Here is a 24,353-nt window from a genome sequence, read left to right as displayed (position 1 = left end):
TGATTAATTGTTGATTTTATTTTTTAATTCAAACTATGCCTTCTTTTGTATTATATTCTCATGAGGAAGGGCAATGTGGTAATGCTGGAGAGAGTGGGATAAGAAGATGGAAAAATTGGGAGCAATTACAAATCTTATACCATTTAAAATATAGACTCTTACAGAAATTTCTGATGTCTCTATGTTCACTTCCCTCCTTCTCTCTCAGAAAATCAGTTCTTCCTAATTGTAGGAGATATAGTTCTGTGTACGCTCTTTGAAATTGAGGTGTGTCACTGTAACATAGTGTGAACTTGTTACTTCTCTGAGCTTCAGTCATTGGGTTTTCTGTGTGAACAGGAGAGGTTCAGGATTTGAACCTGAGTCTCCTTGGGTAAAGGGCTAATTCAACTTCAAGGCTGGTTTTTTTGCTTTTCTCCCAATGTCCAAGTTAGTCCCTATTTTAATATTAGAAACCCTAAGAGTCTCACTGACTCTTGCATAGATTCTAGAATCTGATAAAATAAAGTTCTACATGCACTTTTGTTGCTTACAGCTGTGTAACTAAGAACGTAAATTATATAACTTTGCTGAGGTTCAATTTCTTTACCTATAATATAGGGATAATAACTCCTACCTCAAGGGGCTACTGTCAGAATGAAATGAAATGAAATAGTATTATATGCTTAGAATGGTTCTTAGTATACAGTCAATATTCAATAAAAACAGCTGTTACTATTTGTAGTTTTATTGTCCATTTATTAAAATACCTATTTTAATAAAACAATTATGTCCTTATTTGAAACAGATTTCGTTTTCTTTGGTGCCTGGGTCACTCTTTGCTGACACCTGACTAAAGAATTTAAGCTTTTTTAGGTTAGTAGACCAAATCAATTAGAGAGAAGAAAACTGAGAAATTAGACTTTTCCAGAAAGGTGGCAGCGTTTTAAATCAGTTCATTGGATTCAACTGATTCTTATTGTATTTCCAATCCTGCTCGTGAATTGCAGTGACTTAAACATTTTTATTCTCTGTCTGTCTTAGCATCTCTGTCCTAGCGTTTAACCATACTTGTTCCCTATCTCTTGGTGATGTGGTAGAGAACAATGTGATTTAAAACACTGGAGCTCTGTAGACAGTGATCATTTGCTGCCAATATTTTATATAAATACTCTAAGACTGTTATCAGTAGACACTTTTATAGTGCTTTCATTTTTCAAAACACCTATAATTATGTTATCGGTAAAACATCAGTTCATGTCCCATCAACCTAAGAGTAACTAAAGGCAATTTCTTCCATTACCATCTTCATCATTGGATATGGTGATGGTGGCCATGTTATTCTTTCCAACTCTGGCTCCACTCCAGTGGTTCCCAAGAGGATGGCCAAGGTAGACCCTGAACTGTTCCTCAGGCTCAAACATGGAGTCATCGTGGATATAGACAGTACAGTTCTTCATCTAGAGCCAAGGGCACAAGAAAGATTAAAATTTGCAGTGAGATATCAATAATTTGCTTGGCTTTCCCTAGAAAATGATTTTTCTTCTTTGTAGCATCAAAAAGTCAACACAGATTCAAAAATATCCCAACCGTTTCATTTATAAAATACAATGTTTAACAGTTCATGCCTGAGTGGACCTACCTATATGTGGAGACTTGTATTAAACATTCCAAACAATTTTGAATTATTGGTCATGAGTTACAAAAAACAATAAAATGAATCACTAAAAAGCATCTGTAGAACATTTGTGTGCTTTCCCACATTTTTCCTGGGCTCATGTGTACCTTTGTACATGTTATGATAGGTAGATTTCTGATGGTGAGGGTTTAACATATGGATTAGACTTCCTAGAGAGTTGAATGATATTCCTTTTCCTTTGTGAAAATTGAAGAATCTTATAAGGAACTCAGAAAGCCTTCCTGTTAGGCTAAAGACACCTTTAAAAGCTACAGAACTCTCAAATGTGTTGCCGAATGGTGGCTCATCTGAAAACTGAGAACTGAATGTCTGAGAACACAATCTAAATCCCTGTTGGATGAAAAGAAATCAAGCGCTTCCTAAACTGAATATTCTCTACTGAGGACTTGTCTTCCTGGCAAAATGTAAAATAAGATCACAACTTTTTATTTTATTTTATTTTTAATTTTAATTTTAATTTTTTTGCGGTACACGGGCCTCTCACCATTGTGGCCTCTCCCGCCGTGGAGCACAGGCTCTGGAGGCGCAGGCTCAGCGGCCATGGCTCACGGGCCTAGCCGGTCCGCGGCATGTGGGATCTTCCCGGACCGGGGCACGAACCCGCGTCTCCTGCATCGGCAGGCAGACTCTCAACCACTGCGCCACAAGGGAAACCCAGGTCACGACATTTTAGATAACAGAGCAGCCTCGATTGTAGAGTCATGTGATATGAAGTGTGATTATTTTTAGTTGGACCATTTTAAATTCATTATACTACCATATTGCAAAGGATATGTGGATATAGAGGTTTCACTGTCATACTTCCTAATTCATACTAGATGGAGGGAGAACATCTCTGTGAACATTTACCTGTGGCTTGCTGAACTGGTTTTAAGTCCCTGAAGAATGTTCCCTTTTTTATCCCTACCACATCTTTCTTACAATAAGAATTTCTTTATGGAAAGCATGAATCTAGTATCGACACTTTGGTATATCTTAAAAAATAAAACATTCTAGTGAATGACAAGTTCCAAAGACATATTGATTAGCATGACAAAGAAGATGAAGATTCCAAAATGTGCTTACGAATGAGAGATTGCCATGTGGGTAACATCTAGACTATTAAGCTGTATTTTCTTTATAATTTTATTTAATTACAAACTGCCTCTTGGATAGGCAGAGAATCCTCTTCTGAACTTAAAACAAATACAGACATGCAGACTCAAAGCTGAAGATTGTATTTATAGTATTTATATGTGTTTTTTTTTTCTTTTTCTTTTTTTTTTTTTGCGGTACGCAGGCCTCTCACTGTTGTGGCCTCTCCCGTTGCGGAGCACAGGCTCTGGACACGCAGGCTCAGCGGCCATGGCTCACGGGCCCAGCTGCTCAGCGGCATGTGGGATCTTCCTGGACCGGGGCACAAACCTGTGTCCCCTGCATCGGCAGGCAGACTCTCAACCACTGCGCCACCAGGGAAGCCCTATATGTGTTTTAAACACGTATTTCAACCTGCCACCAGTAAAATTCCCATAAAATACATAACTAAGACAGGGCTTTTATGAGTCATGAAGGTGTGAAAGACTTGAGAGTCTCAAATAAGGATGCTATCAAGTTTTTATTTTTATTTTTTGGTGGTAAAGCATGGAGGGAGAATCTTGGGTGACCTGGGATGTGTAAAGTCTTTTTATGCTAAGCTTCAAAAGAACTAATCATGAGGCAAAAATTTCACATGTTTGCTTATATCAAAACAAAGATTTCTGTTCAACTAAGAACACCAAGGGCAAAGGTAATAGATGAGTGACAGAGAAAGACACTATTTTTACAATATCTAAAACATCTAAAACCGGCAAGGATTAATGTTACTATTTAGGATTATTAATACTAAGATCAATATTTAGAATATACAAGAAAGTACCCCAAATCAGTAAGAAAATGACAGCAATACAATAAAATAAGGAACAAAGGATAAAAATAATAGATTTTCATAAGAGAAACTCAATGAACTAACAAGCATATAAAATAGTATTAATTAGAGAAATGCAAATTAAAATGAGATATAACTTTATACATACCAGATTAGTAAACATTAAAAGATGAGTAATTGAAAAAGTGTTGAAGAGTATGTAGGGTTTTAGCAACACTCATGTACTGCTAGTGGCACTTTGGAAAGTATTCTGATATTATTTTTTCAAATTAAGTACTTTCATGCCCTGTGGTCCAGAAATTTTGCTGCTGAGTTTTTATCCAAAGAAATCCCCATTCGGGTGTGTAAGTGGACATATAAGAGGCTTTGCACTGCAGCACTGTTAGTGGTGGCAGCATGATAGGAGGTGACTGGGCACTAAAACTGAGGGTTGTCACTGTCTATTGCTGAGAGTGAATGGGTAAAAGGTAGTAAATGCACATCATGAAATGCTAGGCAACAGTTTGAAGCAACAGATTAGATAGACACAAAAATGACATGCACAGATACTAAAACATATTGCTGAGTAAACGCAGAAACCATTTGAAAAAGATATAACACAGTAGCAGTTTTAGAAATAAAAATTATATACATAAAGAACCAGACATTTTTAAAGAACAAATACAAAATAAGGGAGATACACATTAAGTACAATCAATTGATTACCTCTGAGGTGGGGAAGGGAATGTGGCTGCAGAGTAGGGGTAAAATGAAATGAATAAATCAACAAAACAAAGAGAAGGGCCTTGAACTGACCAATGGGGACTGCATGTCTTGAAACAAGGGGTACAACTGACTCAATCATCTGAAACTGAGATCCAAAAATGGAGAAATATGATTCTCATTCAATATATGCTTTGGATATACACTGAGGTTGCAAGCTTTGAGTCTGATGCAGCCACACTTAGTGACTGGAGTTTCTCAGGAGTTCTTGTGTCCATAAGTATCATTTTTCATTATATTGCCAAGAGAATACTCCACTGTCTTGAATGTGCTCAACTGAACAGGTGTTCAGTCCTGTACTATTGGTCCTATGCCAGAACGTGTGTTGCCCTGGAACAGGGGCCCAGGTATTAGAGAACTGTCTCCTCCTTCTCTAGATAACGTTAGTGGAGTGTGTTCACCTCCCATGTAGGTTCAAATTAAGAGGAGTCCCCAGTCATTTGATTCTGCTAAATTCCAAAAATGTTCTACATCATCTAAATATCCCAGCTCAGCCAATGACATAGGTATTTGGTCATAAGTGGGAGACAAAGAAGACAACCACATAGAAGAGATGATATCATTAAAAGAATGAACGGTTAATCAGAAACTTCCAAGGATGTTCAGAATTTGTCTAAATTACTTCACTATGGACAAATAAAAGCATCAGGGAAGGAGGGAATCCCATTCTTCAGCCACCAGGAATCCACTTACTTTCTCCCCTTTGAGAAATGTAATCCGTGAAGAGTCTGTGTTTCTTCTGTCCTCAAAGTCCTCCATGACCTGAGCTGTATGGCCCTGAGTATAGCACCTCACTGAAGACTCGTAGCTCAGGTCCCCACTCCGAATGATGGGTACGTGTAGGACACCCTCCTTCTCCTTCACTAGGAGCAAATCCTTGGCAAACTGCATGCTGGGCACTGGGTGAGCAGAAGGAAAGACAGAGGCATCGTTAGTGGGATGCTGAAGGAGCTGGCTGCCACTTGGCAGGACTGGCAGCCAGTTGGCAGGACAGCTCCACTAAGGGCCACCAGAGGCTGATAAACTACAAGCAGTCAGCAGATTTCAAGGCCTGGCTGCTACTCTCAGGACAAGGGGACTGCTTCCACTGTGAGTATAGTTCCAGCAAAATAGAACAAATCAAGTTTGCACCAGTTTTTGCTCAGCTTCTTTCTTACAATAGTCGCCATCTCAAATACAGACAGGCGATGCAAATAAAGAAATGGGCCATGTGGAAAATTCTGATAGAGACCTGAAGACCCAGAAAAGATCAGGTTCCTTCTAAGGCTACCAAAAGGAAAACAGCAGTGCAAGCCTGATGAGAAATAGCCACTCACATTGGTCCTGGGCCAGGAAGACAATAGGGAAGAGAAGGGACATGAGTAAAGAGGAAGGAGCAGGTAATGTTTAAAGGGGGTTGCCCCTCAGCTTCATTCTTTTGTTGGCAGGTCTTCCTATTTTCAAACAAAATCAGAGATCTGCATTTTTATGTCATAGCTCCTAAATTTTAAAATAGCAAGCAATTAAAATAGTAAAAAGAAATTCCATACAGGCCCAAATTATTGGAGCCAAACAAAACACATCCATAAACTGAATTTGGCCAGTGGGCCCCAGTCTGTGACTACTGCTGTGGGGTTACCTCTTCTTTAACAACTCACATGGCCTCATCTGACTTTAGGAAAGGACCGTAGCCAAATGGTGGTTAAAAACAAGGGCTCTGGAATAAGCGGGTCTGAATTTCCATCCCAGCCCTGCTACTTATTAGCGGAATGACACAGGGCAAGTTACTGAGATTTTCTGAGCCTTGGGTTTTTTTAAATACGTAAATTGGAAATGTTAATAGCTAACTTGTAAAATTATTGGGAGGATTGAATTTAATGAGATTAGGTATGCATGGTGCTCAATACAGAATCTGGCAAACAGCAGGCACTCAAATTTGGGTAGCAATTATTTTATTATGGTTTGTATTGCCCCTATCTTCAGGCTTCTCAATATAATGGATCAGTGTTTCTTCCTTACTTTCTACAAGGCCTTAAGTAATATTCTGCATTAAGACATGTCCCCTTTCGAGACCAACATTTTGTTGAGTGCTGGTTATTATTTTCTTAATGGACAACACACAGAGGGAGTCCATCCAGTCATATGTCAAATTAGTCTTTGAGGCTGCAGGAAGCTGACCTTAAAGCTATAGCCACCTATTTCCCAGCTACAACCTGGATGTGCCCTGCCCAACCTGAAAGGAAGGAACAGAAGGGATGAGCACCAAGCTCTCTGCAAGTCAATATGTAGAAAGCTCTCTTTGCCTCCAGCCTGTCCACTGCTCAGAACTGTTGGCATTAGCAAATATAAAACAGATCCATTATCTGAGCTAAGCCTAACAGTTACCATTTATCACTAAAGAAAAACCCAGAAGATACCTCTAAAAAGATGAGTGACTTTGGCATCAGGTCCTGCACATTATTCATTTGGGGCTCTTTCCATCCAGGACAACCATCTGTGCTATTAAGAGGTGGGTGGGAATGACATGACCTTGCATGAGGACAAGAAGGAAGCTTGTTGCTAGGTAAAAAGCAACACAAGCAAGAAAGCTTTTCTGCTCATGGCAGATTTTATCTAATGCTTTGGATTGATTTTCTTGCTGGTCTGACAGGCATCAAGTTGGAGGTCAGTTAAAAGCTAAGTGGTAATGTTTGGGTTTTGTCATGTATTAATCAACCCCAGATTCCTCTTGAGATGTAAAAGACTCCTTTCCCTCTATTTAACATGTATTAACCTTTACTCCTACGCTTATCTGCTTTAAAAAAAAAAAAAGGAAAAGAAAAGAAAGCACTGGGTGAACACTCCTCATGATTGCCTTCTGGCAAAAATCCCTGCTTTTAAGGAGCCCCCAGTTCAGTGGGAGACTGAAGCAGAGCCAATGGACAGGCAATGGGTGGGTTTGGAGACATTTATCTGTGGGGGTTATGGCATACAAAGGGCCCAGCCCGGGTCAGGCACTGTGTTAAGGGCTTCCATACACATCATTTCTCATCCTCTTGACAACCCTGCAAGGCACTGCAGTCTCTACAGGAAGTAGGGGCGCCGGCTGTGGGGTGTCATTTCTGCCTGGCTGCAGAACCCCTTTGCTTTCCACACGGATGGGGTGTTTGAATGGGAAATGGAAACCACTCTGTGAAGGCTTATGGGCTCTCAGTGGGCATCATGCACTATTGTCAACACCTCTTTGAGAAAATCAATTTGTAGTTATCTTCTTCTTTTTTTTTTTTTTTTGCGGTACACGGGCCTCTCACTGTTGTGGCCTCTCCGGTTGTGGAGCACAGGCTCCGGACACGCAGGCCCAGTGGCCATGGCTCACTGGCCCAGCCGCTCTGTGGCATGTGGGATCCTCCCGGACCGGGGCACGAACCCGTGTCCCCTGCATCCGCAGGCGGACTCTCAACCACTGCGCCACCAGGGAAGCCCTGTAGTTATCTTCTTATTTGTGTAAGTCTTGTGTCTTGAAATAGATTTCAGGACTCTGCTCTCTACTGCTCTGTAACCCCAGTGCTGAGCACCAGTCTTAGGCATGGAAAATGTCAACCAACGTTGTTCCCCGCCAATCTTCTTAGTAACTGACAAAGTGAGTGCAAACACCAACTGCCTGGAATGCAGTGGCCTCTTTATGGGTGATGGTTAAGTCTGAGATTTAGGAAAAATCCTGGCTCTGGTTCTTTGAGTTAATGAGTAGGTGGGACACAGCTACATACATACACAGGGGTGTGGTGCAGCAGCGGCTACAAGGCCTTTCTTGCCTTGCTCAGCAGTCTTCAGGGCAACACCAAAGTCTAATTCCAGGTATCAGAGCAGAAGAGAAAGGTGAAAACAGAAAATGTTCTGAGATGAGCTACTTAGATGATTTAAGGGCCTGAAATCAGCCCGGTGGAGAAAGATAAAAGGAGCTAAGATCACTTTGAAAGGCTGGAAGCTGACTCTATAAGGATCTCGAGTGACATTAAGCATTGTTACATAGAGCGGCAGTGGCCAGCTAAAACTGCAGAATGAAAAGTCAGCATGGTAGAGTATAAAACCAGAGGGCTGGACTCGCATAGAATAGACCTGGGCTTTAACTCTCACTCCCTCACCTCCTCTCTCTGTGATCTTAAGTTATTTCACCTCAGTTTCACAAGTTGGAGAGGATTAGAGGTAAAGTAATTAGAGATCTTTCTACCCTAGAATGTGCACATTGAAGGAACTCAACGAAAGCCAGCAGTTACTGGGAAGGATAACCAACAGAAATAATTGGTGAACACTGCAAAGGTTACTGAAATAGATTTGCAGATTTCTTTCTCTGTGATAAATATCTTGAATGAGTATATATTGTTGTAGTCTTCCTGAAAGGTGATATTTTATTTAACATATTCATTTTCTAAGTTTGCAACCCTAATGCCCATCCATAGAACGCAAGGATAATCTAAATGGAATCTTCTATGTTGATCAGAGTGCAATGAAGTTTGTGTGTGTTACTGGAGTCCTGCTGGCAAGTGGGACAAATTACAGGTGCATCAGGAAGAAAAGAAATTAACATGTAATAAAATCTACTATGTGCCAGGTACTATGGTAGGTATTTTCACATATTTTAACTAATTTAATCCTTACAACAATCTTATAGGTATATCATTATTTATAGATGAACAAAATGAGGCTCAGTAACCTTAGCCACTGAGCAAGGAAGGCCAGCGAGCAAGGAAGTTGTGGGCGGGGATTATATTTCAGGATTCCTGACTTTCCATTCACTTTCCACTTCATCAGAGGGGAATTAACTATCCTTTCATGTAAAAGAATAAGAAGCCTTTTCAAGAATAAAAAGAATAAATGAATTTCCTTTTTTCTTCTTTTTTAACTTCTTTAAGGAAAAAAAAGTCCCACATACTCTCCAACTGCACCAAATAGAACCTAGTGCAAAGAGTATGAACTTGGAGCCAAAAGTCCTAGAATGCACACTGGTTCCTCCATTTACTAGACTTTGGGTGTATGTTTACTTCCCTGATTCTCAGTCTCCTTATCCACAAAATAGAAATAAGAGTAAAGCGATGGGATTATGAGAAAATGAGATAATGTTTAATAGATGACTCTGTAAACTCTGAGGTAACACGCAACATAAAACAGTATAATTGTTATTATCTCGTTCATGGTTAAAAAGTTACCATTTTGTGAATCATAAACCTAAATATAAAACTTAGAAGTACGAAACTTCCAGACGTGAACACAGGAGAAAATCTTTGTAACCTTGGCTTAGGCAAAGATTTCTTACATACAACACTGAAAGCACAATCTGTAATAGAAATATCGATAAATGGGAACACTTAAAAGTAAAAAACGCTTGCTCTTCAAAAGACATTGTTAAGAGAACAAAAAACAAGCAACAGATTGGGATAAAATATTTGCAAAAAAACAAATCTTTGTCCAGAATCTACAGCAATGCAGTAATAGAGGAGAAAACCCAACTTAAAAAATAGGGAAAATATTTGAACAATACTCTGCCAAAAAAGATATATGGATGGCAAGTAAGCACCGGAAAAGAGAGCAATGTCATTAGTCGTTCACTACACAGCTACTGGAATAACTAAAAAGCCCCACAAAAACCTGATGTGGAGCAACTGGAATTCTCATACAACGCTGGTGGTAATGCAAAGTAGTTACAACCATTTTGGAAAACAGGCTGGCTCTTTCTAATAATGTTAAACGAACACTTACCCATATGACCCAGCAACCCCACTCCTAAGTATTGACTCCAGAGAAATGAAAACCTATATTCACACCAGAAACTACTCAGCAATAAAGGGAATGAACCACTCATATTTGCAATAACATGGAAGACTCAAATGCAGTGTTCTAAGTGAAAGAAGTGAGATTCAAGATGCTACCTACTACATGATTCCATTTCTATGACATTCTGGAAATGGCAAAACTTCCGGGACAGAAAACAGCTCAATAGCTGCCAGAGCTTGGGATGCGGAGAGGTTGACTACAAAGGGACACGAGAGAATTTTGTAGGATGCTGGAACTGTTCAACATCTTGATTGTGGTGGTGGGTGAATTTTAACTTATATAAGTTAGACCTCAAGAAACCTAAGTCTAAAATAACATACTACTTTGGATATAGGCAAATATATAACAAAAAACGGGTTAAAATAGTTGTCTTCAGGGAGGGGAGCTGGAGGGTTTGGAGCCAGGGTAGAAGGAAGACAATTTTCATAGTATACCTTTTTTCGCTGTTTGCTCTTTTTACTACATAAATGAATAGGTTATTTAAAAACAAAACATTAAAGATCATCCTGCTGGGCTGCCAGTTCCTTCTTTGGTGACTCTGTAGTCACTGAAGAGTTTAATCATGGATTCTATATTCATCACCGGGGATGCTGACGAGGGTCCTCCTGCTTGAGGTGAAAGTTTAACTTGATCTTCTCCACCCAACTCTAGAATCTGACAATTCCAGATTTCATCAGTTCTTCCCCAGAAGAACTGGGGAAATCCTTTCCTGTTCATCATCTTGTTACTTAGGTCAGCTCTTCAGGGGGGACTCATATTTTTGTCCAGGTACCTGTGTCTATTCATTCCTGCACATCACCCATAAGATGGCCAGTATTAGTTTCCTCAAACAAAAATCACACCACTCCTCTGCTCAGAAGCATCTGCTGCTCCCCTTTACCTACAAATTCCTGACATTGGAACATAAGACCTCTTAGAACTTGTCTCCAACCTGTCTTTCCATTTCATTTTCTTCCATTCACCTCCTGCCAGGCTCAAAGCAAAAGTAAGCATCTCACTGTTCTCCAAATATGTGTCTTTCAAAATTTTATACCTTATGTATACTATAGCTCTCCATTTAACAAAGCTTTATTTTATTATCCATTAGATAAACTAACTCCTACCACACCTGAAGACTGTTTAACTATCACCTCCTTTGTGAAATCTTCTATGATTCTTGCACGCATAGTTACCGTTCAGTCCCCTCTGCCCCTACACTACTGGATTTATCACACTATTAAGTCATTTATCACACTATTAAGTCATTTATCATAATATATTATTTTTTTTCTAAGGATCTGATCCCCCAACTAGACCTTGAGCTTCTTGAAGACACAACTCAACCAGGCATACCGGGTTGCACTTCACTTTACTGTACTTTGCAGATACTATGTTTTTTACAAATTGAAGATTTCTGGCAACCCTGCCTTGAACAAGTCTATCAGGGCCATTTTTCCAACCACATTTGCTCACTTTGTGTCTGTGTGTTACAGGTTGGTAATTCTCCCAATATATCAAACTTTTTCATTATTATTATATCTGTTATGGTGATTGTGATCAGCGATCTTTGATGTTACTACTGCAAAAAGATTATGATTTGCTGAAGGCTCAGATGCTGATTAGCATTTTTTAGCAACAAAATGTTTTAAATAAGGTATGTACATTGTTTTTTTAGACATAATGCTATTGCACACTTAATAGACTACAGTATAATGTAAACTTTTATATACACTGGGAAACTAACAAATTCATCTGACTTGCTTTATTGCGATGTTCACTTTAATGTGGTGGCCTGGAACTGAACCTGGAATATCTCCAAAGTATGCCCGTACATCTTTTTGTGCCTAGCAGATGCCAGAAACATGAATGATTGTTTCTGTCCCATATTTCTATGTAAAAGTGTGTGTGTGCGTGTGTACTCATGTACACACGCACACACACACATTTCTTGAATGAAAATGTGACTGAGTTCCAATGTCATATACATGGATGTTAAGGAAAAAATAGAAATCTGGCCTGAACCACCAGCTGGCATACCCAATCTCTTACCGTCCTGGAATGTGTCATTAATTGCAATGACAGCCTGGAAGGGTTTGGTCAGTTCGGCCCCTTGCGCTGAGCTGAGGAAAACCACAAATGTCTCCAGCCCTTCAATCACAGGATATTGAGTGTCATCCAAGATGGTCAAGGTGCAATACTAGAAGAAAAATCAGGATGTTAACTAGACTTACTGTGGTGTTCATTTCACTATATATACAAATATTGAATCATTATGTTGTATACCTGAATCTAATATAATGTTATATGTCAATTATACCTTTAATTTTTAAAAAATTAAAAAAGAGAGGGAAAATCAAAGCAAATCTTAGAGAATGCTCACCAACCAACACTCATTTGCCTTTGGGAGATTAGGGCAAAGGTGACAATTTGTCTTTCTTCAGTGGTCTTAAATTTTTTAAATCCATAAAATGATCATCTCTGTATCACATACCGTAGGTGTTTTGTTTCTAGATATTTGCATCAATCTAGTGCAGTTTCTATCCTAAATCCATGGTGCTGGATATTAGATGCTGAAAATGTCACTTGGAGAGTTTCTCGAAGATCTCTCTAAGTTTGTTCTTTGTGTTTTTGAAGAACGGGAAGATCATAATATTTTGATATTTTATAATCCTCCAGAGAGTTTGGAGAACAGACTAAAGACAACATGATCAGACCCATCTGGCCTTTGACCTCTGTATGCGTACCTGCTCAGTGACACCTGGCCCAAAGTCCACCTTCCTAGAGCTGGGAACGTAGTCAACTCCTGGAGTGGCGGAAGCTGGGTCCGAGGGCCGTGTTGCACACCAGACAGACGTGAGGGTGGAAAGGTCAGTCCCGTGGCGGATAACTGGGATCTTCACCGTGCCTGAATTGAGAGTCATACATTTCAGTGGTCAACCCTGAACTAGAAGATGGGTGCGGTTTTCAGAACGATGTCCTCCCTTACAGCAGCAGCAGCTTCAGCCTGTTAGCTTGCCTAGTCCACCTTCAGTGATGTTCCTGTGCTCCCTCCGAGGGAGGCTGAGAGGCATCACCACCCCTCTTTGTACTGACATTAAGATCAAGAGCAGACCTGAAGGAGGGCCTCAGGGAGGTGGTGCTGGAGAGACAGCCCTTAGGGGAAAGTGGTTTTGTGGCTTCACGGAGGAGACTGTTCACAGGAGAAGAACAATGGACCGAGAAGAGGTGGGTCCACTGAAAAACATCTCAAGTCTATTTAGGGAGAAGAAACTCAGAGACTAGGGCCTCAGGAATGAGCTAGAAAATAGCCAGTTAAGGAAAAACCAGCTAGGGGACTCTATGGAGCCTGGAGCTGAATGTTCCTAATTAAATGTTCCTAACTGGGTGATTTCCCTATTTTATCTGAGTGGTGCACACATTACTTAAACCATATGTACTTACTGCTTATCTTAGGAAGAAGCTCATCTTCTGGTCTCTGTGATAACAGACTTTGTAGGGTCCTAATGATACATGAGTAAATTTCTAGCTGTTTTCACAATCAAGGTCAGAGAAAAGCTACATGACAAGCCCATCAGTCATATTTTTCCAGCCAATAAGCTGAGAGGTGACAAGCAGTCATGGCTGGGCATTTGGTGTACGGGAGAGGAAACATGGTATAACAGGAAGGTCTGGGTTCTAATCCAGCTCTGCCATATTAGCTGGTCTTTGATGATTTATTTAATTTCTCTGGGACTCCATTTGCTCTTCTATATAAATGAGAATGAATGGAATGCACATGGCATGGTGGCTGGCATTCAGTAAGTGCTCCAAAATATTAGTTTTTACTATCCCTCAGAATTTCACTTTCAAAGAGATGCAAGGTCTTGATCAGGGGGCTCAGATCAGCAGATACTCAGAATATCTGCTGCCTCTTTTGCAGGATGTCTGCCAGCAGCATGCAGAAGACTTTGAGATCCTTGTGGAGCCCAAAGAGGGAAGAGGCCTGGGTGGAAGAAATCTGCCCACTGACTGCTTTGGGCTGTTATATGAATGAGAAAGTTCCATTTGTTAAGACACTGAAACTTTGCATTTATTTGTTTTGACAGCTAGCAGTACACTAAATAATTTACCTCCATCCTCAACAGGTTGCATTCCCCTCCTTCACAAGAGAAAATGCTTAGCACCACGCCCTCCCTCTGGACCACAGAGGTCAACCAGTGAACTCTAAGCCAGATCCCTCCCTGCCATCAGTAACCAGAGCAAGACAAGTGGATGGAACTCCTTATTCTTCACTACCTTCCATTCTTGGTCTTGATGCCTAGTATTACCTTCCTCAGACTGACAACGGTGTCACTGAGGAATGGCATTCTCATGTCCTAAGGGCATTCTCAAAACTAAGAGGAAATTGTTCAAGGAAGGGATCAGGGGATGGAGGAGGGAACCCCAGAGATGCTCTCCATTACCTGCATCCTCGCTGACAGTAAAAGCCGTGTTGCCCAGGGACACAGTAGAGGCATCATTGGGACCAGTAATGAGCACCTTGGCCGACGCCACACTTCCGATGCGGGCGTTATCGGAAGCATCTGCCAGGGCAATCTCAAACTCTTCTTCCTCTTCATACTCGCTGTCATCAATGAGCATGACGTCGCAGGTGGACATGGTGACACCACGCCCGAATGTCACACGACTCTCAGCAGACCTCCCTCTAGATTTAAAATCAGAGCCCGATTCTAGAGCATACAGGCTACTTCCCATAGCTGACTTAGGGACCGTGTAGCAAACTGCAGATACAATGCTGCTTGAATCCCCTGAAATACAAATGGCAAGAAAACCAAAGCATCTGAATGAGCACGTCTCAGATTTTGAAATCTCTGGCAATTTGACAGGCTTGATTCTCTCTGACATATTCTATATTCTGTTCAAAGAAACCTTCCTGCTTTGCAGTTTCTTAAGCCTGTGGTATAAACCACTTGAGGATCTAATATACTCCAGATACTTCACCAAACAACCTGAAATGGATTTCCTATTCTGTGAATTTTGGGCTCTGTTAATTCACGAGACTCATTGCCCACCACCTAAGACCACAGCAGGTGGAGAGATAAGAGACATATTTGGTACTTTAAGCAGCAAAGTAATTGTGTCCTGAAGGTAGTGCTATGAGCACAGTTCACTGCCTTTCTGAATAAACTTCTGCACTTTAATTCCCAGGGAGAAATAAGCTTGTTTAAAAAGAAGAAGACAAAACAAAATAAACCCCACCTCCCTGAACAAATGACTTTACTTATTAGTGTTGCCACTTCCCTGGGTGACAGCCTGTTTGGGCTTGGCTGGCTGGCCCAGAGCAATCAACAGGGCTTGCCTGTAATCCGAGGGGCATTGCCAAGGGTTGGTGCTCTCTGCAGTGTCTGTCACACTAACATGCAGTCAGCAGATGCAACAAAATACCCGATGTCATCACTTACAGTCATGTTGTGGCTTTGAATGGGGATTTAATTTCCATGTGTTTTAAAGTCTCAGTATTGCACAATCATAAATCCATACAATCTTTGTTTTGATTCCCCCCCCACCGCAGAATTGCCCTTTATTTCTCACACACAGTTTATTTCTCATCTGAGCTCTACGTGGGACACTCACGTAGGAAAATCTTTAAACACATTTTCTGTCTTCCAAGAACTAAGAGAGGAAGCCAGTTCTTACAAATTGTAACTACCCTCCTTGACCGAGGCTACTAAATGTTTATGGATTGGGTGATTGATTAACAATCCCAGGTTCATGAGTCATTTGCAAAGCCAAATATAACTAGTCTTTTGGTCCCATTTAAGAATAAATGGGGGCTTCCCTGGTGGCGCAGTGGTTGGGAGTCCGCCCGCTGATGCAGGGGACACGCGTTTGTGCCCCGGTCAGGGAAGATCCCACATGCCGTGGAGTGGCTGGGCCCGTGAGCCATGGCCGCTGAGCCTGCGTGTCCGGAGCCTGTGCTCCACAACGGGAGAGGCCACAACAGTGAGAGGCCCGCGTACCACAAAAAAAAAAAAAAAAAAAAGAATAAATGGGAGCACTAACAACTTGAACTGAGATGAGAAGCCTTCTGATAGTACTCACTGTAGGTAGGAGAGTTATTAGGATTTCTGGAGATTTAAATGAGTTAATACACATGAAGTACTTCCATGTATGAGTTAATATGGAACCTGAGCACGTGGCACATAAAAGAGACTCAATAAATGTTAGCTATTATTATAGCTCCTTGTCACCTTTGGCACCAACAGACCTTTTCTTTCAATAGGTGCAAATAGAAAGCCAGCGCTCTCGTTGACCCGGTAGGTCTTCTTATCAAACCCTAATGTGGGCTCGTCCTCAGTGTCATTGATAATGACCTTCGCCTGGGTGAACTCCCCCAGTAGGGCATATGCTGGCATGCTGAGCTCCACAGTGAAACTCTCGATGTTCTCAAACACGTCGTCATCGTTGATGACGACGGTGCAGGACTTGGTGTCCTCTCGCTCATCAAATTGCACCTGTCGTAAAGGAAACAACAAGGAGTTAAGCTGTGCCTCAGATTTCCTTGCCCCACACTCCCCAAGAGCATCACAGGAAGAGAGGACCCAAGTCCAGTGGGCAAAGCACTGAATGAAATAGCTGGTTCTTCTAGCCCCTACTTCCTGCTGTATCACCTCTTCCCATTCTTCCTCCGTACGCTGGGGCTGATTTACCGTATAGGGACATGGAGGGCAAAGATGTCTCCCACCATGTGGTGACAGTAGAAAAACATATAGATAACTCTTCGTATTCTGCTTTATTAACTCACTTGGGATAGCAAGAGTCATTTGATTACTCAGTTCCCCTTCTATTTGTGGCAAGTTTAACTGGAAAGATCTTTGAACCTGGAGTGTGCAGTTCTGGCCTCAAGTCCTGGTTCTGTTACTTCCAAGCTAGGCTAGGCTATGAAACTTTACAAACATCAGATTCCTCATCGGCTAAATAACAATAATATACCTATTTCACATACTTACTGGCGGGACTAGATGAGACAACGTATAATGAAGGCACTCAGTATATCTTAAAGCATGGAACAAATACAAGGTATTATTTATTATCATCACCATATTACTTATATAGTCAAAATTGACATAGAATCTCAGTGTACTGAATAACGGAGTTTGAATTCAGAGAAAGTTACATTGTGAACAAGCCAGATTGAATTTTAACTTTACCATTAAATCTTTTGCCATTAAGATGTGCTAGATTCATAATGTGAATTAATTTAGCCTGGTAAAAAATAGAGAAATTAATTTATATTCATACAATTGTGAACTTATATGGATTTATTCTGGTTTTACTTTGTCTTCAAAAAAATATGAGGATAAAACCTTCAAATGGAACCAGGGCTATGGATCAGTCTAAAACTGAGTGGACAGGCAATGGACCTGGACTGCACTTTGTGTAACTGAGATAGCTAAAACGTGTACAAATTAGTCCTAAACCTCTAGGGCCACACAAATCTGAAAAACATGTAATTTTCATCAACAGAAAATTACTATTCCACATCTAATCAACTAATCAAATTAAGTTTTATTACGCTCCACATTTTAAAATGCTCCCAACTAAATGAAACACTCATAGGTCTCTATTTAGGTCTAGAACACACTGCCTTTTGTCTCTCCCTAAAAACCACAAGTATGTGCTCTTTTTTATTATTTTGCGAAAAGACTCCTTAGCTTATCTGATCTATTCCAATTCCTCATTTAAACTTTACATAAATTAGGAGTTTGGGATTAAAGTATACACGCTACTATATATAAAATAGATAACCAACAAGGACCTACAGTATAGCACAGGGAACTATACTTTATATCTTCTTATATATATATCTTATGTATATATCTTATAACTCTACTCAATACTCAATCTGAAAAAGAATATATATATGTGTATATATATATATATATATATATATCACTTTGCTGTACACCTGAAACTAACACAGCATTGTAAATCAACTACATTTCAATAAAAGTTTAAAAAAATACATTTGACATGAGGCCTTAGCTTAGTCCAGCTGAAATGCCTCAAAGAGAGAGTCCACTCCTCTTTACAGAGATTTATGATGCCCTAAGAATAATGAAACTACTTTGAAAAAACATTTAATAAATACCTAATAAGTACCAGGTATTGGGCAATACTTAAATCTGACACATACAGGGCATCCTGCCCTAAAGGAGTTTACTATTTATACAGTAGGTGCTAATTACCACTGCTGTAACATAGAGATGTGCAAACGTGTGTGTGTGTGTGTGTGTGTGTGTGTCTGTGTCTACCCCAGAACTCCTCTCTGCACTCTCCTATCAACCCATAAAGCTGTCAACTTATTGTCTCTAAGGCAACTCACACTCAACATGTCCAAAGCAGAGTCAAGATCACCCCCTCACCAGACCTGTTCCTCTTTGGTGTCCCCTCCCAGCTAGGGACATCATCATTCATCTCTCCCTTCTGTCTCACTATCTAATCCACTGCTGAATCTTGTCAATTCTTACTGGTCTGTTGAATCCACCCACTTGTCTCCACCTTCACTTTATTTATTTATTTTTTTACTGAAGGATAGTTGATTTACAACGTTGTGTTAGTTTCAGGTGTACAGCAAAGTGATTCAGTTATATGTACATATATATCTATTTTTTCAGACTCCTTTCCCTTATAGGTTATTACAAAATATTGATTATAGTTCCTTGTGCTATACAGTAGGTCCTTGTTGATTATCTAATTTATATATAATGTGTATAGGCTCCCATCATCTCTCATGGATCCTATTCCAAGAGCTCCCCAACTAGTCTCCCTACCCTTCAGGTAAAGGGCGGTAGAGAGGAAGGGTTAGGATACCAAAGGCTGAGTGTACAACATGGTGCCTTGGAGACTTTTCTTGATCATGAAGCAAAATGTAAAGACTGAGAAGCTGGACAGCAGTTAAAACTGCAGTGGAGATTAGACAGACTGTGAAGAAGAAAGCACTGTGGGAAGGCAACGTAGAACAGTGACTTGAGGAAGGGTGCTGATGGGCAGGGAGTTGGCGTAAAGAAGTGGAGACGTGCCACAGTTGCTGACAGCCACGTCTCAGCCCTGGCTGCAGCCCACTGGCAATTCAGGAGTCAGAGGCCCCCCACACCCACCTACCTGGCCGGCATACTCCACGTAGTCCTGCTGTCCAGGCCGGGAGCTGACCCTGGAGCTGGAGCTGGCGGTGCCTTGCTCTGTGCGACACAGGACAATGGCATACTGGTTTAGGTTCCCAGTCCTCTGCACCGTGATGCTGACTGACCCCGCTTTCTCACTGACATTGTAGCTGGAAGCACACAAAAAGGCAATCTCTGAAATTCTGAAAGGGCTGTGAAGGATCTACATGCTTAATACCTGTCTCTTCTGGTTGGTTACTGGTGTCAGACAGTTCCAAGAAGAGGCAGTTTGGTCCCTTTAAGAAGTCAGGTTGTAAGTTGAGGGAATGCATTCACCTGGGACAGTCACAGAACCAGGTGACCAAGGAAGCTGTGGATGCAGAATGATATGTGCCCCATTTTCAGAGAGAGTTGAAAGATGGTCAGCACATAAGAGCCATGCACTCCATATTTCAGAACACAAAGAAATACTTTCTCCCAAATGTGGTAGAGTAATTAGAATAGGTCAGTGAGTTCCTGCGGCAGAAAGCTGCTTGGAAGCCAATTAATGACTTGGTTCAAGTGGGGAGTGACTGGGCCAGATCTCCAGGAAGTGTTTAAAGGAGTCAGGGCAGCGCCAGAGGTAAGAAAATGAGAACTGGGCCAAGGTAAGAAAGGTGTCTAGGCAAATGGAGCTTTATGACAATGGGGGAGTGACAAGGTACTATAGGCTGAAAGTGTCCCCCTCCAAATTCATATGTTGAAACCCTAATCCCATCTGTGACAATATTAGAGATGGGGCCTTTGGAGGGTGATTATGTCATTAGGGTGGAGCCCTCATGAATGGGATTAGTGCCCTTATAAAAGAGAGCTCCATCTTCCTTCTGTCATGTGAGGTTACAGCAAGAACTCAACTCTCTATGGATCAGGAAGCAGGCCCTCACTGGACACTGAATCTGCCGGCATCCCAATCTTGGAATTCTTAGCCTCTAGAACTGTGAGAAATAACTTATTATTATAATTATTGAAAAAAGCCACAAGCAAGTGAGGCCTGAGCTGGGTTTTGTTTTTCATCACTGAGTATGGCCATTGGACTTTGGCTTGGGTCTTACTGCTGTGAGGCTTGCAGGCAAAGTGCCTCTGAGAGGTTAGTCTTCATTGCCAGCTTGGGGACCCTCCGTATTATTTAGTCCATTAAGCATTAGAGGGTTGTCCAGAAAACATCATCAGTTTTATTCGGTGTATTTAATTTTGAAGGAGTTACAAGTAAGAGGTAAATAACAGCAAAGTGTTTTATATATGTATGTGTATATATATATATATATATATATATATATATATATATATATATATATATATATACACACACACACACACATACATACATACACTAATTCTCCAAGTGTGTGTAATAGTAGAATAGCCTACATCTGGGGCACTTAAAATCAAGTTTGCATGTTTTCCTCCCAAGTTCCAATTTTCATTTAAATTATCATGAGGTTGGTTTCTTAGAATAGTGAGTCTCAAATGTAGATTTAAAGAATTATTTCCCCCACAAAAATTATAATCCTTGTTATAATCTAATCTATACAATCAGCACCTTGCTTTACCAATTGGTGACTGACTCTCTGTTTGCCTCTTAACTCCCCAGCAGACTACAACATCATCTTGAAGAGCTGTCTATATTAAGCTATGAATTCTTCCCTAAAGATATGTGATTCTGTGAACACCAAAAGAGCTAGGGGGAGAATGGGAGCTTGAGAACAGGGAGAATGTAGACAGAAGGCAAAGACTTTGTTACTGTGGGCCAGTGATTATTTTTCTGAATGCTTATTGTTTTCCCTATCAGTTCTACTGGATTATCTTTTAAACTTGAAGACAGAAGGACAAATACTTTCAGGAGAAGAAGTGAAGCACAAGGGTTAAGATCACTGGACTTAAATCCTGGTTTTACTGCTTATTAGTTATGTGATTTCGGATAAGTTACTTAACCTATTTCTGTCTCTGTTGCTGTGGAGGCAACAATAGTACTCATCTCATAACTGCAAGTATTAAACAACATGACATACGTCAAGTACCTGTTACAGTGCCTGGTACATACAATATTCAAGAAATATTTGGTGTAACTATGATTTTTATTCTTGTTATCACCCCACCATCATCATCAGATGATTAGAGCTGACCCACAAGGTGCTTCATCCTTACTTCCTCTGCTTTCCTGATTCATTTCTCAAGAATGAACACCAATCACTCTTGTACCTGGTATATTTAAAGCTGATGAGGGACCACTGGATATGGAAGATATTGTCGCTGACCACATTGGGTTTACTGTCTCTCACCAGAAACTGAAAACTATCCATCATCTCATGGATCTTCTCCTCATGCAACACATAACGAATCAACCCCAGGTTCACATCCTCTGTGAGAAAAAAGACACTGAATTAACCCGGGGATGTACAGACAGCCTCACAGATTCCTACTGACACACCCAGTTTATTCTTCTAATGGGTTATAGACAAAACTTATTGTCCCAAGAACAAAAAGGGATAGTAAGTATTGTTAAAAATAAATGTTTCTGCCAGATTTTAAAATAAGATCCTGTGTAACAAAAGACCCATCTTTATGTATAGAAGTACCCTTATTCTGTTGTAAAATGAGAATCCCAGGGTCTTGGCAAAAAAGCACTTTAATAAATGTCTATGGAATGTGAAAGGCAAATCTTAGAGCCAACAGAGAAGTCTTTGAGCTCATCTGCTGTGCATATATGCTCATACCCACCCCTACTTCTTTCAAAATAAAGGTTCTTTGGAAGGTATGTACTACTAAGAAAAGCTGGAGTTGGATTAAAACAGCCCACACACAAGGCACAGATAAAATGTGGCTAGGAGAGAACAAAAGATTGAGGACAGGGAGAAAAAGGAAATATGGCACATAAATTGTAAGATGCAGTTGTACAACGACTGATCCTAATCAGGTGCATCCTCAAAAGAAGTCTAGAAGGGCTTCCCTGGTGGTGCAGTGGTTGGGAGTCTGCCTGCCGATGCTGGGGACACAGGTTCGTGCCCCAGTCCGGGAAGATCCCACATGCCGCAGAGCAGCTGGGCCCGTGAGCCGTGGCCACTGAGCCTGCGCGTCTGGAGCCTGTGCTCCGCAACGGGAGAGGCCACAACAGTGAGAGGCCCACGTACCGAAAAAAAAAAAAGAAGTCTAGAAGACCGTGAAAAGCTTATAAGCAACTAAAATACAAAATGGTCTGCTTGATGTGATTCCAAACAGGAAACTATTTCTGTTGAGCAATCTACCCATGTTGATTTTTTTTCTTTGCTGAAGACTTAAAAAAAATCTATAACGGTTAGAGATAAAAAGTAAACCACAAAGGGTCACAGATCTTTCATAAAGTCTGGTGGTTATTTCTGTTTTGAAAGAAAACCCAGGAGTATCACGTGATCCTTTCCAGAAAACTTGGCCAAACCTAAAGCAATTTGGGAGCTGAGGAAGCCTGGTAAAGATAAAATTTTTCTTTCTTCCTTTTTTTTTTTTGCCATTAATTCAGAATAACAGGAAAAAAAAAATCAGGAGAAGTAAAATTCCAAAGTTGGTTGGTTAGACACTAAAAGATCTGTTTGTTTGTAAATAGGTTACTTGGGGCTAAGTAGCTGGTAGTAGTTGTGAGAAAGATCAGGGAAATAAGGAGAGTGGTGTCAGAATAGACCTCTCCCACTTCTCAGCTCTAAGAGTGCCCACCCTGTGTGAAAGTAGCAGCAGCTCTTCCAGGCTGCAGCTTATTCTCCATGTGGCCATGCTCAGGGCCTGTGGTTATCTCGTAGACAAGCTGCAGGTCTTCTGTGTCTGGGTCCATGGTCAACAGTTCCTTCTTGGTGATCAAGTTGGTTGCCTGGAATAGAAACCCATTACATTTAATTCCTGAGATGGGAATAAAGCAGGAACAAGACCCTCTGACTCAGATGTAATTCAGCTCAACAATGATTTACTAAGTGCATTTATTGCCTGGTAAACTTTGTCGGGATTATGATAGAGAGGTTATGAGGACAGAAACCATCCCAGCCTCTGCCCTTGATGTTCACACTTTATTGGGAAAGAAAGGCTTATGAGCAAGGTAACTATGGCAAGAGCTGTAATGGGATATATGAAAAGAGTGCTACACACTTTTGGGGAGGAGAGACTACGGAAATCCATCTGGATTATGGAAAGGGGGCTTTGAGGTGGTGGGATTTGAGTGTGGCCTTGAAAGAAGGTTGGAACTTTGAAAGAATGATACAATACAGGGAAGGTGGCCACTTTATACTTTATAGAAGTTGATTACAATGCTTGAAATTGAGTAAGATAAATATATGATATCCCAATATTGCCCAAATATACTGGCTCAATTTTGATTCACTCATTTATTCACCCAACAAATATTTAGTGAGAGCAAAGGTTTGAGAGGAAAAAAGGGGTGGTCAACAGTATTAAATGTTACTAGGCCTAGGAAAATAAGGGCATGTAAGTGACCTTTGGATTTGGTGAAATTGGTGATTTCGTCTTTGGTAACTTTGATAAGAGTCATGGCAGTAGGGTAAGAGTTGAAGGTAGAAGACCAATTGGAGAGTGCCAAGAAGAGAACAGGATGGTTCTGAGTATTGAGAAAAATATCAAACAGGGCATAAGTGGAATCTGTACTAATTTCGTTTCATATATTTAAAAATTCCCAATGAGTTCAGTGGAAAGCTATAGCCTCACTGCTACATATACAACCAACAAACCTGCAACATGGAGATGAGAAAATCCACATCCTAGAGGGAATACCACACACAAAAGTCTTTCCAATCTGAACTGAAGAACTGTGTGTGCTTGGGTGGGGATGGGGATTTAATGCTTGACAGGTTACCAGGTGAGAATTATGACATGTCTTAAAATGACCAAACTGAGAGTTAGGAAAAGGAGAAAAAAATGTAAATTTCTAGAATTCCTCTGAGGATACTTACCTACAAAAAAAACTCACTTCCTTCTCATGTGTGGCATATTCCAGATGTTTCTCAAAATCCATCCTTCCCTTCTTCTCGTTAACAAACTTTTAACTGAGCACCTAGCCGCCCAGCTAGACACTCCCATGCAACAGATA

At 40.7% G+C, this 24,353-nt stretch overlaps 1 protein-coding gene across 1 annotated transcript in view; it reads right to left on the bottom strand.

Moving 5' to 3' along the window:
- FRAS1 (Fraser extracellular matrix complex subunit 1) overlaps positions 1 to 24,353 on the bottom strand; it is a gene marked incomplete at its 3' end in the record, with an annotated part of 456,967 nt that overhangs the window by 35,046 nt on the left and 397,568 nt on the right. The window contains exons 52-60 of the mRNA XM_079718352.1: positions 22,976 to 23,126; positions 21,491 to 21,650; positions 19,254 to 19,422; positions 16,357 to 16,603; positions 14,552 to 14,896; positions 12,854 to 13,014; positions 12,159 to 12,306; positions 5,037 to 5,242; positions 1,283 to 1,439 (exon numbers count right to left, since the gene is read on the bottom strand). Of these exons, the coding sequence (XP_079574478.1) occupies positions 1,283 to 1,439; positions 5,037 to 5,242; positions 12,159 to 12,306; positions 12,854 to 13,014; positions 14,552 to 14,896; positions 16,357 to 16,603; positions 19,254 to 19,422; positions 21,491 to 21,650; positions 22,976 to 23,126 (1,744 nt within the window). The remainder of the gene's footprint in view (positions 1 to 1,282; positions 1,440 to 5,036; positions 5,243 to 12,158; positions 12,307 to 12,853; positions 13,015 to 14,551; positions 14,897 to 16,356; positions 16,604 to 19,253; positions 19,423 to 21,490; positions 21,651 to 22,975; positions 23,127 to 24,353) is intronic.

Source organism: Hyperoodon ampullatus (assembly GCF_949752795.1).
Source record: "Hyperoodon ampullatus genome assembly, chromosome: 1".
Classification (NCBI taxonomy): Eukaryota; Metazoa; Chordata; class Mammalia; order Artiodactyla; family Ziphiidae; genus Hyperoodon; species Hyperoodon ampullatus.
Note: the sequence above shows the minus strand (reverse complement) of the source record. Positions and strands in the feature narration are given on the sequence as shown.